The sequence below is a fragment of the Rasamsonia byssochlamydoides genome (genome assembly GCF_041956645.1).
Source record: "Rasamsonia byssochlamydoides strain NRRL 3658 unplaced genomic scaffold VTN77scaffold_41, whole genome shotgun sequence".
NCBI classification, from domain to species: Eukaryota; Fungi; Ascomycota; class Eurotiomycetes; order Eurotiales; family Trichocomaceae; genus Rasamsonia; species Rasamsonia byssochlamydoides.
In genome coordinates, this window is record NW_027192424.1 from 185,356 (window position 1) to 201,586 (window position 16,231).

General features: G+C 51.1%; 5 protein-coding genes across 5 annotated transcripts; 2 read left to right on the forward strand and 3 right to left on the reverse strand.

Moving 5' to 3' along the window:
- Positions 1-1,113: 1,113 nt before the first annotated feature.
- On the forward strand, positions 1,114-4,917 carry VTN77DRAFT_5738 (uncharacterized protein; the record flags this gene model as incomplete). The annotated part of the gene is made up of 10 exons (XM_069421938.1): positions 1,114-1,313; positions 1,366-1,439; positions 1,495-2,034; positions 2,101-2,371; positions 2,423-2,663; positions 2,722-3,116; positions 3,179-3,527; positions 3,584-4,167; positions 4,229-4,546; positions 4,617-4,917. The coding sequence occupies 10 exons, from the start codon at positions 1,114-1,116 to the stop codon at positions 4,915-4,917; spliced, it is 3,273 nt and encodes a 1,090-aa protein (XP_069276797.1).
- A 784-nt stretch (positions 4,918-5,701) lies between these two features.
- On the reverse strand, positions 5,702-8,085 carry VTN77DRAFT_5739 (uncharacterized protein; the record flags this gene model as incomplete). Its single annotated transcript, XM_069421939.1, has 5 exons — positions 5,702-6,913; positions 6,961-7,392; positions 7,445-7,733; positions 7,783-7,936; positions 8,004-8,085. The coding sequence occupies 5 exons, from the start codon at positions 8,083-8,085 to the stop codon at positions 5,702-5,704; spliced, it is 2,169 nt and encodes a 722-aa protein (XP_069276798.1).
- Positions 8,086-8,463: 378 nt separating this feature from the next.
- Positions 8,464-9,057, reverse strand: VTN77DRAFT_5740 (uncharacterized protein; the record flags this gene model as incomplete). Its single annotated transcript, XM_069421941.1, has 2 exons — positions 8,464-8,945; positions 9,018-9,057. The coding sequence occupies 2 exons, from the start codon at positions 9,055-9,057 to the stop codon at positions 8,464-8,466; spliced, it is 522 nt and encodes a 173-aa protein (XP_069276799.1).
- Positions 9,058-9,322: 265 nt separating this feature from the next.
- Positions 9,323-13,101, reverse strand: VTN77DRAFT_5741 (uncharacterized protein; the record flags this gene model as incomplete). The annotated part of the gene is made up of 5 exons (XM_069421942.1): positions 9,323-9,365; positions 9,420-12,540; positions 12,612-12,690; positions 12,748-13,023; positions 13,093-13,101. 5 exons carry the CDS (start codon positions 13,099-13,101, stop codon positions 9,323-9,325), a joined length of 3,528 nt encoding a protein of 1,175 aa, XP_069276800.1.
- Positions 13,102-14,698: 1,597 nt separating this feature from the next.
- On the forward strand, positions 14,699-15,940 carry VTN77DRAFT_5742 (uncharacterized protein; the record flags this gene model as incomplete). The annotated part of the gene is made up of 3 exons (XM_069421943.1): positions 14,699-14,722; positions 14,772-15,007; positions 15,061-15,940. The coding sequence occupies 3 exons, from the start codon at positions 14,699-14,701 to the stop codon at positions 15,938-15,940; spliced, it is 1,140 nt and encodes a 379-aa protein (XP_069276801.1).
- Positions 15,941-16,231: the final 291 nt, after the last annotated feature.

Here is a 16,231-nt window from a genome sequence, read left to right on the forward strand (position 1 = left end):
GGATGAGGATCAAGTTCCTGCCGTCACTATTACGGCAATGATCCGTGCAATCGCCGGTAGGATCGACTCGAAGGTTGCAGAAATGGGGCTGGAAGGAGAGTTGCGTGGGTCTGAGACTGCTGTCACAGCAACAGCTGACAAGCAGGAGGAAGGGCACGATACCTGTTCTGATTCCAAATCAGCAGGACAGGAGAGTGGCACGCCTGGTGACGATGGCCTGCCTAGCAATAGCAAGTCCGAAAACAGTTCCGATTCTACCGCGTCTGTTGATGTATGAACCGAAAGGCAATTGCATCTTTTTTAATGCCCAGTGAGTGAAAGTGATGCTAGAAGATGACCATGGTTTTGCAACCTCAAACATGGTATTTTTGCTATATCAACATCAGAGAATTCACGCTTAATCGAGACGGAAATGGACTACACGGTCCAAACATTGACAGTCTTCTCATATGGAGTATCCTCTTGTCAAAGCTGCATCAAACTTCTCTGTGTGGCATTGCAATCATTACGACGTAAGTAGTAATATTTGCGAGTATCAACGCGTTTTGAGAGTGGATATGAGTGGTTTATCCGATCTAGAAGCTCGGACCACACCTGTCATCCATGGATTGTCTGCATCCTAAATAAATTGAGGGGTTGTGGGGTCAACGCAGAGATTGAAAAATCACTCAGCTCTTATGAGTGATATTAGACTTCCGTTTCCTCTCGAGGTTAATGTTCTGTTGGGGTAGTTGCGGCTACGCATGATGTTGTTGGAACTAAAAATGCTAATTCGAATTGCCCTGTGCGGTATTTTATAATGTCCTCCTCAATCGTGTATACTTAATGTTAGAGCTTTTATCTAACCCCGGCGAGTTGGAACCAGACTTGAGATCTTCTCTCCACTAATGGCTTTCATTAATCGCGCACCAAAATGTTGCATCTGCCACGTGCCTGCCATATGCCTGCCAGTGCAACGGCTGCATCTGACAGGAAGCCTGAGCTTATAGTGATAAGAGAAGTATAAAACACCAGCTCTTCCTGCGCGTTAACCTGGGTTCATCTTCTCTTTTAATTTCTTTGTGCCATCTGCGTTGTCAGGCTTCTTCCAAGAAGCCAGTCCAAGCAATTCTGATGGAAGACAACGCGCTCAAAGCGGAGACTAGCCATTTGCGATGGCAAGCAGTCAATGAAGAGACCGGCGATGCTCCCAAGAGCCAGCCTCGACGGCTCACGCGAACTGTGTCCAACAGTTCCGGGTTTTCGATTCGTAGTATGAACAGACGAAACACTGTTGACCCTTCTGTCACTCTTCCCATCCATTATCGCAGCGTGTGAGTGCAGATCTTGCATTCTGATGCTGGCATATCTAAATGACTGGAATAGTTCGTTTGATATCGACGAGGCCAAACAACGTGAGCAAGCTGAAGCTGCCAAGGCAAAGAATGCAATTACTTATGGTATGATTCTTGAATACATTCTGCTTTTGTCTGTGTCAAATCTGACGGCATCTAGAATTACTGAACCTTGAATGGCACAACCTGTCCGTTGAGGAGCTGCAGAAGCGTTGGCAAGTCGATGCAGCCCAGGGTCTCTCCTCCGACCAGATCCAGCTACGGCGGCAGCAATATGGCAAAAACGTGCTCTCGCCGTTGCCAACTCGATGGTTCTGGCAAATCTTTGGGTATTTCTTCAAAGGCTTCGGATCTATCCTCCTTGTTGGCTGCATCCTCGTGTTCATCTCGTGGAAGCCACTTGGTGAGCCGCCTGCTCCGGCGAACCTCGCACTAGCTATTGTCCTGCTGGCCGTGTTCTTTATCCAAGCTGGGTTCAATGCGTGGCAAGACTGGTCTTCTTCTCGCGTCATGGCTTCCATCACGGCCATGCTGCCGGAAAGTTGCCTGGTCCTGCGAGATGGCAAGCAAACGACAATCACCGCCCCCGACATTGTCCCCGGAGACGTCGTTTTCATCAAGGCGGGGAACAAGCTGCCGGCTGATGTGCGTTTCATCGAAGTCTCGAACGATGCATGCTTCGATCGGTCAATTCTCACAGGCACGTTCCTCACGTGGTTCGAAAATATGCTGATAGCCAGCTGACAACCGCTGACAACTGATGTAGGTGAATCCGTCCCGGTCAACGGAACGGTCGATTCGACAGATGACAACTACCTCGAGACGCACTGCATTGGTCTGCAGGGTACACACTGCGTGTCTGGGAATGCAAAGGCGATTGTCGTGTCGACTGGCGACTCGACTGTCTTTGGCAGGATTGCAAAATTAACCAGCGAGCCAAAAACGGGACTGACGACGCTTGAGAAGGAGGTCTTGCGGTTTGTGCTGCTGATTATCTTCATCATGCTGACGATGATTGTTGTCGTCATTATTGTCTGGTATGTTGCAGTTTTCTAGGAAACAGGAGACTTGCACTGATCGATCGACAGGGCAGCATGGCTTAGAGTCGATCACCCTGACTGGATCAACGTGCCTAGCTTGATAGTTGATTGTGTCAGTGTCGCCATTGCATTTATTCCCGTGGGCTTGCCGATCGCTTTGACGGCGAGCTTGACCATCACTGCCAATCTTATGAGCAAAAACAAGATCCTGTGCAAGTCTCTGAAGACGGTTGAGACCTTGGGTGCAGTGTCGGTGATTTGCTCCGATAAAACGGGGACTCTGACGAGAGTAAGTACAGATTTGAATTTACTCCATGATTTTCCATTCTTGGTTAACTCTTCTGTAGAATAAAATGTTCGTTACAGACTGCGCGATGTCTACCTCCACGTTTACCCCAGAAACAGCTAGGGACGAGATGGTCTTAAAGGGCAAAGCATCTGGAACTCACCAGCTCCGCGCCATGGCCGGTCTATGCAATGCTGCAGAATTTGACGCCGCGTCAACGCACCATCCTCTTCATGAACGAACCATATACGGAGATGCTACCGATCAGGCCATCCTCCGATTTTCAGAGGGACTTGGTCCTGTGTCCGAACTGCGGCGTGTGTGGAAAAAGACCTATGAACTTGCATTTAATAGCAAAAACAAGTTCATGATCCGGACATTCAGCTTTGTTGAGTCCAACGGACTGGACCTGGCTTTGTCTGCGGCGGAAGCAATGCAATTCAAACCAGAGGACACGTAAGCTAGTCCATGCCGCTGAGTCCATGCTTGGAGAGGAGTACTGACGGAGCCGTTGACAGTCTACTCACGATAAAAGGTGCCCCGGATATTCTGATTGAGCGATGCACACACGTCGTCGGTGTTGACGGCAGCTTACAGATGCTGGACGGGCGGACTCTGACAGAAGTCATCCAACTCAAGGATCGGTGGTCCGGCGAAGGCAAACGAGTGATTCTGCTCGCTCGCAAGGTCCTCCCAGCCAAGGAAATTATAGTACCCCCGTCGTCCCGAGAATTTGAAGCCGAAGTGCTAAACCATGCGAGAACGGGTCTGGTCCTTGTCGGACTGGTTGGCATCGTCGATCCTCCGAGGGAGGAGATTCCAGAGGTGGTCAAGACGCTGAGAAGGGCTGGGATCAGAATTTTTATGGTTGTTCCCTATCTCCCGCGCATCATATCTCTTGGCGATGTGTTAATTCTGACTAGGTGACTGGTGACTTTGGTCTTACGGCTCTGGCAATCGCTCGACAATGCGGGATTGTCACCAGCAAGGAAGTTCACGACGTCAAGTCGTTGCAGAGATTCAAAAAGTCTGACGCAGAACGGGGACTTACTGACGCGCACTCAGCGATTGTCGTCAGTGGAGCCGATCTCATGACCTTGAACGACTACCAGTGGGAGCAGCTATGCCGGTATCCCGAAATCGTATTTTCACGCACAACGCCAGAGCAAAAGCTGCGCATCGTCCGCGAATTTCGGGCCAGGGACGAGATCGTCGGCATGACCGGCGACGGCGTTAACGATGCCCCGTCTCTCAAGGTCGCTGACATCGGCATCGCGCTGGGAAGCGGCTCGGACATCGCCATCGAGGCGGCTGACATGGTTCTGCTGGACTCGTTCTCTGCCGTCGTCGAAGCCGTCCAGTACGGACGCGTCGTCTTCGACAACCTCAAGAAGACCATCACCTACCTGTTGCCGGCTGGATCGTTCTCTGAGTTCTGGCCCGTCTTCACAAATGTCGTCTTTGGGCTGCCGCAGGTTCTGTCCTCGTTCTTGATGATCATCATCTGGTGAGCTAATTTTGTCCTGCACATGTGTTTTCCTGAAATCTCTTACTAATTGTTCTACTAGCTGCTTCACCGACTGCGCAGCAGCCACCGTCCTCGCCTACGAAGCCCCCGAAGCAGACGTCCTCCTCCGTCCACCCCGCAACCCGAAAAAGGACCGCCTCGTCAACTGGAAACTCATCTTGCACGCCTACGGTGTGATCGGCCTCCTCGAGACCGTCTTATCATTCACCATGTCGTACTGGTACCTGCAACGCAATGGCATCCCCTTTTCGGCACTGTGGTTCAAGTTCGGCCAGGTTCCGGAGAACATCGATGAGGAGTACTACAATGCGCGCCTGAACGAGGCGAGTTCGATTTATTTCGTTAATTTGGTCGTTATGTAAGCATCCTTATACTCGAAATACGTTGTCGAAGTCCACCCGTCTGATCTGCTGATTTGCTGTTCCAAGGCAATGGTTCAACCTCATGGCCGTCCGCACCCGCCGGTTGTCGATCTTCCAACACCCACCAGCCTTCAACAAGCGCACGCAGAACCTCCTCCTCTTTCCGGCCATTGCCTTCGCGCTCGCCATCGCCGTCTTCTGGCTGTATGTCCCCAAACTGCAGGATGTGTTGGGCACGACGAGTGTGCCTGCAGAACACTATTTCTTGCCTGCCGCGTTTGGGCTGGGGTTGCTGGGGCTGGATGAGGTGCGGAAGGCGGTGGTGAGGAGGTGGCCTGGGGGAGTGCTGGCTAGGTGTGCTTGGTAGGGGGGTGGGCGGTGGAGGGGACAGTAAACAGGAACACCCATGCATGCACTTCGAATGTTGTGTATAGTATAGAGGAGAGGAGGTAAGTGGGTCTTACATACATAGCTATGTACAAGACCTATCGAAACCTGATTGTATTTTGAAATGGCTCTCCATTTCATGATTACGATTATGATTATGATACTTGGGGATATGAATTATTGATACTATATGGCATAGATAGAATATAGAAATTGAGGTTTCAGATTCAATCCAAACAAAAAAAAAACCATTACATATAACTCAGGGCAAAGGGCATAGCTGAAGTTGGCGACCTAATTTACTACGCATGTACTGTAAGTCTTGCATAATAGTACATACCTAATAGTATTATAGAGGAGTGGATGTCACATAGGTATGTACAAAGCTAGTTAGCAACTAGCCCCATCGAATCTGATATGATGGGAATGACTCTTTATGATTATGGTCCCTTACTCAGTGATATTATTATTGACACTGTCTGGCAAATAATCAGAATCAGACAGAAATCAGATTCAACCCGCAACGACCATCTACTCTACTATAAAGAAATTGAAAAGAAAAAGGGGAGGGGAAAAAAAAAGTAACCTCTAAGGATAATCTAATGATAATCTAATCTACTCAACTCCGGTAATTACAGAATACCGTTGTCCGGCAAGGAGGGTATTGTTATAACAGGGCCGGATTAGTATCGGTACCAGTCAGTATCAGTATGAATAATTTATGGATTGGACGAATCATCACTATTATTTATTCTTCTTCGCCCTCACTGCTGCTTCTTCGTCTCCGGACTGATAGCATGCGACTCGATAATGTTGGCGCCGATCCCCGCGGCCTCTTTCCAGGTTTTCTGGCGGGTCCAGAAGCGCTCTGATGGAGCGGCTTGTTCTCCGGCCTCCCCGTCAAGAGGAGCTGGAATGGTCTTCTCCGCCGTTTCACCAGTCTCTGTTATTCCGGCATCGAGAGTCGCTCCGAGGTAGTTCTTCCGCAGCAGGAATTGCTGCGCCCTCTCCTCGCGCATGCTGGGCGTGTCGATCTTCGACATGGTCGCCTCCACCGCGTACCGGATAGCTAGGTAGATGTGTTCGGCAAAGAAGACGGTCAGCAGCAGCGCCCAGCCTTTGACCTCCGACAGCTGCCCGTCTGGTCCCAGTCTGTCATTGCTGAACATGTACACTAATGCTGAGCTGGTGATGCTCCCCACCCATGCGAGCAGACCAAGCGTGTCGAGCCATGGCCCGATCGTGTCCGTCCGCTCTGGCGTCGGGCGCTTGCATTCTCTGCATATCTTGAAGAAGTCTGATCGTAGCTCGACCCAGTTGTTGATCAAGAATGACACCGGCACGAGTGGCCAGACCGGTGAAAAGAGAGACAGGTAGCCGAACTGGATGCACATCTCCCGCAAGTCGGTGGTCACGTCGTACTCGGGCAGTTCCGCCTCGTTGCGGACGCGTGACAGGAATTCGGCCTCCTCCGGTAGATCGTCATAGACGAAGATGGACTTCTTCACTTCATCATGGCCTTTCCTCTCTTCTTGTCGCTCTTCCGTGAATTCTCGGTATTTGAGAGAGAGCTTGCGCAGGACAAAAGGAACGACGGTCTCAAGAGCGGTATTGACGATCTGCGCCGTTACAGTGAAGTAGATGACCTGCTTCCGCAGACGGGACGGATCAATGCGGAAATCGGCGTGGTCGATCATCTTTTCATCCTCTGCGGACACGAATGGACGAACCGTCACTCGGAAGACATCTAGATACGGCACAATGACATTGGCAAACGGCACATAGACGAAAGCTGTCAAAAATATGGGCAGGTAGGAAGTGATGAAGTTGAGGACAAGGATCTTCTGAATCAGAGCCACATCGTAGGCTTCTTTTGTCTCGTAGTTTTCGAAGTCGTTGAGCCGGGTAGCAACGGAAGTGAGGACGGCGCTGAAGGTCGGTATAAGAGAGGAGAGTAGGATTGTTGGAATGAATACCTAAAGTTGTCAGGCATGTCCACACTGACTACGATATGCTGACTTACCAGGTAACCTTTCAGCGGCCCGTTGTAGACCTCCGAGATGAATATCTCGATGGCAAAACACGTCGCGATGATGGCACCCAGAACACTCGCTGCGACCAGCGCAAATGGAATCTGTAGGAGCTGTCGCAGCAGCCGCTTTCTCCACGGAAATACCTGTCGAACTTCACCTGTCGTCTCGTCCCGGACTTCTTTCTCCGGCTTGAATTGCCGGTTCTTGGTCGGGAGCACCGAAACGCCTCGGACCTGCCACCGGATTCCAAAATCGATTTCCTGCCGCTTCCAGTACTCCACAAATATGACGCACCAGAGACAGTTGACGATCGCGTAGATCGGCGAGAAATACCCCAGTAGCAGCCAACAGGAAAACCCGAAGAGAGCAGGAAACAACAAGAATCCGAAATATGACTGCAGAAACGCAAAGTAGAACCCGACCTATTTCCCTGCAATTAGCAATATGAGAAAGACAACAGCCGATCGACAGTACCCTCTCCCCAAACTTGTTCCGGATCTGGTCCAGATCGTGCCTGGTCAGGAACGTTTTCTTGCTCCAGTCCCGCATCCACGCTTCATTTGTCTTGTTGTCGTGCAATGCGAAGATCGAGTCCACATTCTTCCATTCCCCATGTTTCGGTGTGATGCCTGCGCCGCCGTCTTCTCTCGGGGATGTGATCATATAATGAATGACTCGCAAACGCTCTGCGTCTGTCTGCGGTTCCGGCGACTGCTCGCCACCGGGCTGTGTGTGGCGGAGACCGTAGAGCCAATCGCGAACTCTGGCTACAAATCAATTTCAATTCCTTTGAAGGGATCGAAAACGTGTACCTGGATGTGTAGGTAGCCCGCTGCAAGCTCTTGGACGGCGCCCGGACAAAGACCAACAGGGAGGATTTGTCCCCGTGGCGGACCTCGGTCTGGAATCCAACCTCTGCCAAAGTTCGCAACAGCTTTTCGAGCTGTTTGGTCGCTCCGGAGTGATCTATATAAGAAAAACAAACTGTTAGACTAGCATTCCTGTTACTGTAAGGAACAATGGGAGATAGTACCCCTGCCGCCGAAGGTGTAGCGGATTACGTAGTCCACACCGTAGTTGCCCTGCTGGGCATCTGGGGAAGGAGAGGCTGCCATTGACAGAGAGTAGATGTCGCGCCTGTGAAGCAACAGGCGCTTCACTTAGGAAGAAGAAAAGTGGAAGAGAAAGGGGGCCTTAAGGGAGCGATGCGGCCCCCGGATGTAGATCAGCTGCGTTGGGCTTCCCGAAACTGTGGTTCATACGTCATGCGGGCCTCCTTACACAACCTTTAGGGTTAGCCCTACACGTCGACAGATCCGGTAAGATCTTCGATCGTGATCGTGCACGGCTTGAATCAGGACCCAGTATTATTATTGACTCTTGAGCCATCGCAGTTATTTTCCACGTATTTGGAGTCGTCATACAGCTAATAAACATGCTGATCCTATTTAGATATATACATTCGATCGCGTCTCACAATTGCTGTTTTCAGCTCATGATTCTGCCAGCTTGGTCAACGCATCCCCCTCGAGCATCATCTTCTGCCACTCCTCCATAGCCCGGGCCCCAATCTGCTTGTAGAACTTGATGCTGGGCTCATTCCACTTCAGCACGCTCCATTCCAGCCGACGCCCGCCAATCTTGACCACCTCCGCAGCCAGGTATTTCAGCAGCCTGAAGCCGTATCCTTTGCCGCGCGCGTGAGGCTGCACGTACAGGTCCTCCAGGTAGATGCCCGGCGCAGACCGCCAGGTCGAGTAGTTGTAGAAATACAGGGCCATGCCGACGGGCACTGGGGAGGGATTGTCTGCTGTCGCGGGAGGGGTGATCAGTGCGGTGTAGGTGGCGCCTTTCTTGGGCGGCGTGCCGGGGAACGACAGCGTTGCGCGCAGCGATTCGGGTGTCGCTTCTACTTCGTGGAGCGCATGCTCGTAGTCGGCCAGTTCGCGGATGAACTGGAGGATGATGTCGACATCTGTGTTGAAATCAGTTAGTTTCGCGTCATGCGGGGTAGGATCACAGTAGAATGCGGGGAGAAAGAACTTGCCCTCCTCCGTGGCGAGTCTGATGGTGGGCTGGTCAGACATGTTGCTTGAGAAGACGCTATCTAACAGGACATTAATTACAACTCGACGAGAATTCTTCAATGCGAGCTTACGTCTATCGCGACTTGCTCGTATTCAGCGGTTTATAATTCTCCAGCACGCCCTTTTCTTGACACGCTAAAAAAAAGGTCCGCCGGACCCACACGACTCTATCCAGTACATTTACGGAGGATTATTATTAGGCCTATACAAACCATCCCGCCTGCGGCTTTATACACTGATCCATAGTAATAATAGATACACATCATCACCTCGACATCACAGCCGACATCCATCTCTGCTCATCCGTTCTAACAGCCTGTTAGTATATGAGATGATAGGAAGCAGGACGATGTGATGCTTACCGGTCGAAATGAAGCAACATCCCCAACACCGGGATCAGCTGCTTCTGATAATTCTTGTCCTTCTGCTCCAGAAACTGGAGCAGCACGTTTTTCAGATAGATATAGTCGATCGACGCTCCGCCTGGCCCTGTTGGCGTTTCACTTCGTGTGGATGACGCGTTTCGCTCCCGTGCCGCTGGAGACACGACAGATCTGCTGCGACTGGGAGAATCGAGCGAAGACCGTGACGATTGGTTGCCAGAGTCGGCTCCTCCTCCCAATCTTTTGGCATTGTTATTCTGAGCTGCGCGAAGCTCGTCCGTCAGAGCCTTGTTGGTCCTGCGCAGCTTCTCCAGTCGATTGTTCGTCTCCTCGACGGACCGACGCAGCTCCGCCTTCTCCTTCTCCATCTCACGGACCTGCCTCTCGCTCTCGTCCAGAACGTCGCGCAGCTGGGCCATCGCCTGGCGAACCTCCTTCAGCTCTTGCGCTGACCGCTCCGATTGAGCTTCAAGCTCGTCTCGTCGACGTTTCCAGTCTCTCTGGGCGTATTCCAACTCTTCCTTATCATCTTGCGCTCTCTTCAGAGCCTTCTCCGCCTCCCTGACCTTGGCCTTGAGTTCCTCCATCTCTCGCGCACGACGTCGTCCCATCGTGCTAGCCTCATCCTCCGCACGGTCTCGTTCTTCGATAGCCGCCTCCATTCGTTCTTTAAACTCCCGCACCTTGGCGTCCGCACGGCTCTCGGTATCATTCAAAAGCCGCCGCATCGTCTCGCCCTCGCGGCTTCGCTCACTCAGAAGACGGTGGGCCTCGGCCAGCTCTTCTTCCAAGCTCTCGCAGCGTTCACGAGCCTCCTTCATCTGCATCGCCATCTCCGAAGTCTGATCCCGCATGCTGTTCATCAAGCTCTGAGCGCTTGCGTGCTGGGCTGTCTTGAGGTCGATCTCTTCTCGAAGACCTGCGATATCCCGGTTGAGTTGCGCCACTTGCTCTTCAACCTCTCGTAGTCGGGCCCGAGAAGCTTTCAACTCCTCTTGGGCCCTGGCAAGCTCCCTGGACGTCCTCTCATTTGTCTCTATGGCTTCTTGTTTCTTCCCTTCGGAATATCGGAGATCCGACTGAGCGACTGACAAGGCCTCCTCCGCCTTGAGACGACTGTCAGTCTCTTGTCGTATCTTCTGATTGAGAGTCTTGACTTCGCTCTCTCGCTCCGCAATGGTGGCTCTCAGCGTTTTTAACTCAGCACGCACATCATCGTGCTTGCTTTCCAATTTCTTGAGTTCTGTCGTCTTGTTTTTGAGCTCCTCTTTTGTAGATTTCAACTCTGCCGACTCTGCGCGGAGATTTCGGAGCTCGGGTTGTATTTTCTGCAGCGTCTCTCGCAGGTCGGTCAGATCCTTGAATCTGGATGCTGCCAGTTGCTGAGCCGCAGAGAGGTCCTTCTCCAAGACGGCGGCCTTGGCCTTGAGGTCGTCGAACTCAGCTTTCAGGTCTTTGTGGGCTTTCTCGGAGTCTGCCTCGCTGGAAGCCTTGCTGGACCGGAGATCAGCAATTTCCTTCTCTAGCTTGGCGATATTCTCCTGCAAAGCCTTTTTCTCTGCTTGTAGTTCTTTAACCTTGTCCTTTGCTTCGACGTGCTCCTGGCCCAGATTAAGCAGGTCGTCACGTAGCGATTCGATTTCCTCCTTCAACTCATCCTCTCCCTTTAACTTCGCATGCAGACGTTCGATAGCGGCATCTTTTTCGGCGATTTGAGACGTGAGCTCTTCGATCTTCCGCTCCAATTCACGGACATCGGACGAACCGCTGGGCGCAGGCTGACTCTCCACCGCAGCCGGCCGGGCTGGCTCTTTAGTAGCATTCGAATCTTCCCCGCTCTTGCCACCCTTCTTCTTCTTGTTCTTCTTCTTCTTTGCCGCACTAGCGCCTGCAGCAGGTTGACTATCTCCGTCGTTCTCGGTCTTGCTCATTTCAGCAGCCGCAAGACTGGTCTCTGTCCCGATCAAGCTCTCCCGAATCTCGTCAAAGTCGGCAGTCTTGCCATCCGCAACAAGGTCTCGCACAGTTTGCCACTTGGCATTGGACTTGAGACCATTGTCCACGAAGTTGACAATGTTCTGCAGTCTGTCGAGGCTGGAACTCTTCTCTGTGAGCTCCGTCCTGAGAGAGGACACAACAGCTTCCGTATCCTTGACCTGAGACTTAAGGTTATCGACCAGTCCCTGCATAACTCCCAGGCGCTTTTCATTAGCTTCTTTCTCCTTTTCAACTTCGGAAAGCTTTGCGGCCAAATCAGTGCTGTCGGCGCTCTTCTCAGCCGGTGAGAATTGCTCTCTCAATCGCTCAAGCTCATTTGTCTTCTCCTGCAGCTGATTCTTGAGCTCATCGAGAGCGGTATTGGATTTGTCTACAGCAGCCTGGGCGGAGGCGAGTTTTGAACCGAGATCGTCAATTTCTGCTTGCTTGGCAGAGAGCTCGGCTTCATGTTTGTCCTTGCTCTCACGCAGTCCTTCCAACTCCCGTGTTGCCGATTCCAAGGTATGCACCATGCTCTCCGTTGACTCCCGTGCAACTGACAGGTCACGCTTGAGGTTTTCAACTTCCAACTTGAGTTGTTTGACCTCTTCCTGTTTCTCTTGCAGTTCCGATTCCAGCCGTGGGATCTCATTGTCAAAGGAGAAGAATTCCTCACTCTCCTCTGGCGGAGACTTGACAGCCTTTGGCTTGGGAGAGAAGAGGGACAGTCCGGAGATGGGGGATTTTATTGCAGCGTCAGACTTGTTATTGGCAGGAGCGGCAGTGTCTACCGTCAAGTTCTTTGCCTTGCCGTTCGCCTTTTTGGACTCATCCGACTTGGCTTCGTCGCCGTTTTCCTTCTTCAAATTTGTAACTTCATCCCAGGCCTCCTTCGCCGACTTTTCCGCTGCCTCGAGTTTCTTTTTGAACTCGTCTCTCTCCGCAGTGACACGCTTCAGCTCATCTAAGACCATGTCACCCTTGAGTGATATTTGATTCAGGTATTCCGTCAACGCTTTCGGATCGCCTATCGAAGTGAGCGGTGTATTTTCTCTCAACGCAGCTTCAAAGGGCTCGATAGAAAGCACTCGCGCATGGGCGACACGGTATGCTCGTAGAAGTTCTGTGCAGATAAACAAGTCAATACCACTCGAACAATGTAGCTCCTTCCCTCAATTAACTAAGAGTCCATACCCTGGTATTTGGGTTCAAGCTTCTCCAATCTCCGCAACTTCGTTCGGATATCCGCCGGGAGTTCAGAAGACGGTGCTGGCTTGGATTCAACGTCAGGCGCGACCTCCTTGCCAGCGGACTCCCCGGATTGTCTTACGTCTGCATTGTCCCCTTGTGCGCCCGACTCCTGAGTCGTCGCAGCATCAGAACGAGGTGTGCCTGATCTGCTGGACCCATCATCATCCCCAATGGCGAACTCGGTCTCGAATTCGGTCGGATCGGGGCTTCTGGTCGGCGTGCCGCTCCCTCTTCGCTGGCGTACGGGACGTGTAGGCGGTCGACGGTTAGAGTTGGATCGGGCAAGTGAGTCTTGCGCAGCCCTTTGGCGTGCCTGTTCCTCTGCGATTCGGGCGTCTATGGCATCGCGAAGACGCTGATGAAAGGCAGCAGTCAGCACGAAGTAGGTAGCCAATATCACAGCCGCAATCAAGGACAACTATACCTGGAACATCTCGCCGTCTTGCGCTGCTGACTCCGGTAAACTAGCAAAAGTGTACAAAAAATTAGATATTAGTAATTACAACAAGAAAGGCAAACAAAGTGATAAGGAGCGTCGATGATGGCGATGAAAGGGTATACTTGAGTCTGGCCACATGCCGCGCTCACTGTCACACCAGCCACAAGGGTCAAAGCCATGTGCGGAGCTCGGGCCACATCCGAGGCTGTCTCCCCCTCAAAAATAAGAATATCACTGCACCAAGATCAGATTCAGTCGATTGCTTCTAGTGGACATGGTTAATTTTAGCAATTCTGAAATATTTCCTAACGAGTTGATTTGCCATTCTGGAATAGTCGTGTACGTAACGCTTGTATTGCTGCTTGTTCCTCATGGACTGTGCTAATATATAGATCGGAGATGGGTTGTTTATATTATTAAATACTTTAACCTCTCCAGCAAGGAAAAGGAGGCCGGCTTATGGTGCAATTAAGTTGATAGATTCATCATCAGAACTCATGACTATTGGATGAGCTCTCGATTAACCGTTTCGGTTTGGTTTCACAGCTATAGTTTAACTCGCAAGTGAACACGTGCCTCCTTTCTTACTCGAGCATAGGATTTGATTAAGAGACGCATTCGATTAAAACCATGATTAATCGTGCTTTCATGGGAATCTCCCGAGGATTCAGCAAGAGGGGTCTATCACAACCAGCCTGTCTACCTCAGTTGCTACTGCGGAAAAAAGAAAAGGATATTCCCACTGATATAAAAAAAGCTCACACCCTTGGCTACTAGTTAGCAGCCAGGGGTGCTACGAAAACTCCCGCATATGCGATTAGGGCGGGCAGGGATTTTACTTCCTATCCCCCTCGATCGCCTTGTCATCGGATGTTAGCAGATTTTGGTAAGTACCGCACCGCTTCACCTCGACGAGGGGGGGGGATTCGAACCCAAGTCCTGCACGAAGGACAGCCACTTGCAGTGAGGGAGACGCGTATGTGTCTCTCACTGCTTGCTTGGCTTTCCTGACTAGGCTACAGGCCTCAGGTTCTTGTTGACTAGTGATGTGAGACAGTGCATTATATGTTATCAGTTTGGGAGGGTGCTACCTAGGGAACGCATCAATCAGCTGTATGTCTAACTGACTCCTCAGACGTCATTGCAAGTAATGGCATTCTCTGAGTATTTTGTTTCTTTTTGTAATACCGATCATCAAAGAGTTTCTTTAGATAAGAAGTGGTTTTTATATCAGATTTAACCATGGAAGACCAGCAGTAGATTTGCATGTGACCACCCAAAAATTAAATAGCATTGTAATCAACTACTCAATGAATGGATGCGCTGTTCACATAAACAAGGCAGTATGAATAGTCTGAATATCCTGAACATACTCATCACAGTCAAATTTCAGCAAGAGATTGAAAAGGACCAAATATTCAATTGCTAGGGAGGTTGCGTCACGCGTGCCCGTGATCTCCACATTTGTCATTGGTCCGTGCGCAAGTCTACAAGGGAGCGGAATACGGAGCTTAGCTGAGTGCTGCCTGGACATTCTGTCTACTAATCCGACAAGGCATCTGCGAACTACCATGTGATTGTGCTTTACAAGATGGTGTCCCTCTGGCCCTGGAAGGTATGTTTGGCATCCTGACAATGAGCTCCTCAAGCTGACACTTCCGCAGGGCGAGGATAATTCACCGGCGTCGTTTGAGAAAGCACTGTCGAGCTTGTCGACCAAAATTACGCAAACTGCGAATCGTCTCGATGCCAACCGACAGCAGGCGCGCCGATTCAAAGCCCTATGGACGCTCTACACAACCTTCGCGTACCTTCTTTACTCTATCATCCTTGCGCTAGTCTTGGGATGGAAGAACTGGGGGATTATTGAATATGCAGCTGTTTTAGGGGGTCCCGTAGTGTGCGCTCAACACCACCTCTGAACGGGAGAGATTGCTTATGGAGTTTTTCTAGGATCTACGCGGTTAGAGAGGCGTCGAGCAAGTACTTCGAGTATCGAATCTCCAAAACACAGCAGCAGCTGGACGAGCTCAACAAGCAACGCGAAGAGACGATTGAGAAACTGAAAATCGCAACGAAATACAATTCGACACAACAGCTTCTCGAGAAATATGGCGGAGAGACTCCGAAGACCACCAAGAATGGCGGAGGTTCGAAGCGGAGAGAGACAGGAGGCAAAGATGGTACACCGCAGGTGGTAGAAAGGACAGGAATTCCACCTCCTCCTACAGCCAACATCAGACGCCCTCCGAACGAGGCTTCCCCGTTGACCCCGGCCCAGTCTCCACCCGGCAGTGTACCTGTCCCTCAGCCTCCTAGCTACTTCGAACAGAACCAGTTCCCAGGACCTCCAGTACCTCCGCCTATTGACGAACCTGGCTTTGCACCGAATGCTTTCCCTGCAGTTCCGCAGTATAGCGAGAGTCCGCGTTGGTATGACCGACTGTTGGATGTTCTTCTTGGCGAGGACGAGACCCTTCCAAGGAACCGTCTGGCGTTGATCTGCCAGGACTGCAGGCTCGTCAATGGCCAGGCTCCGCCGGGGGTGAAGACTCTCGAAGAACTGGGTCGGTGGAGGTGTGGAAGTTGTGGAGCTTGGAATGGAGTGGAGAGCGAGGCTAAAAAGGTGCTTGCTGATATCAAGCGTCAATCTCAGTCTGCGGATAGTACTTGGGAGTCGGTGTCCAAGAAGGGGGAAGAAGACGTGTCGTCTAACGGAGAGGTTACTGATGATGGGGTGATCGTTGGGAGCGAGACGAAAGACTCGGAAGGAGAGGAGGAGGCATCAGAACCAGAGCCAGAACAATCAGCCAGAAGGAGCAAGAGGGGATGACCGAAAGGAGGTCAAAAAGGACTAGTTTAATTTCTCATATTGATGTTTTAGTATAATAGATTACTTGTAATAAATTAATCCTTTGAACCAGTCGAATGGATGTGTCTAGCTATAGTACCTATTCAACGCGATGCTTTCTTTAATTGATCCATCGTATTGAAGAACAGAGACACTATCAATCAAGGCCTCGCTCTTGGCAGGTACTCTGTAGTTCTGCAAGCGTGCCTAGATTGATAAGCATGTCGATCAATATCCTAGTACTAACGTACCGGCATGATCCCCATCCATGTC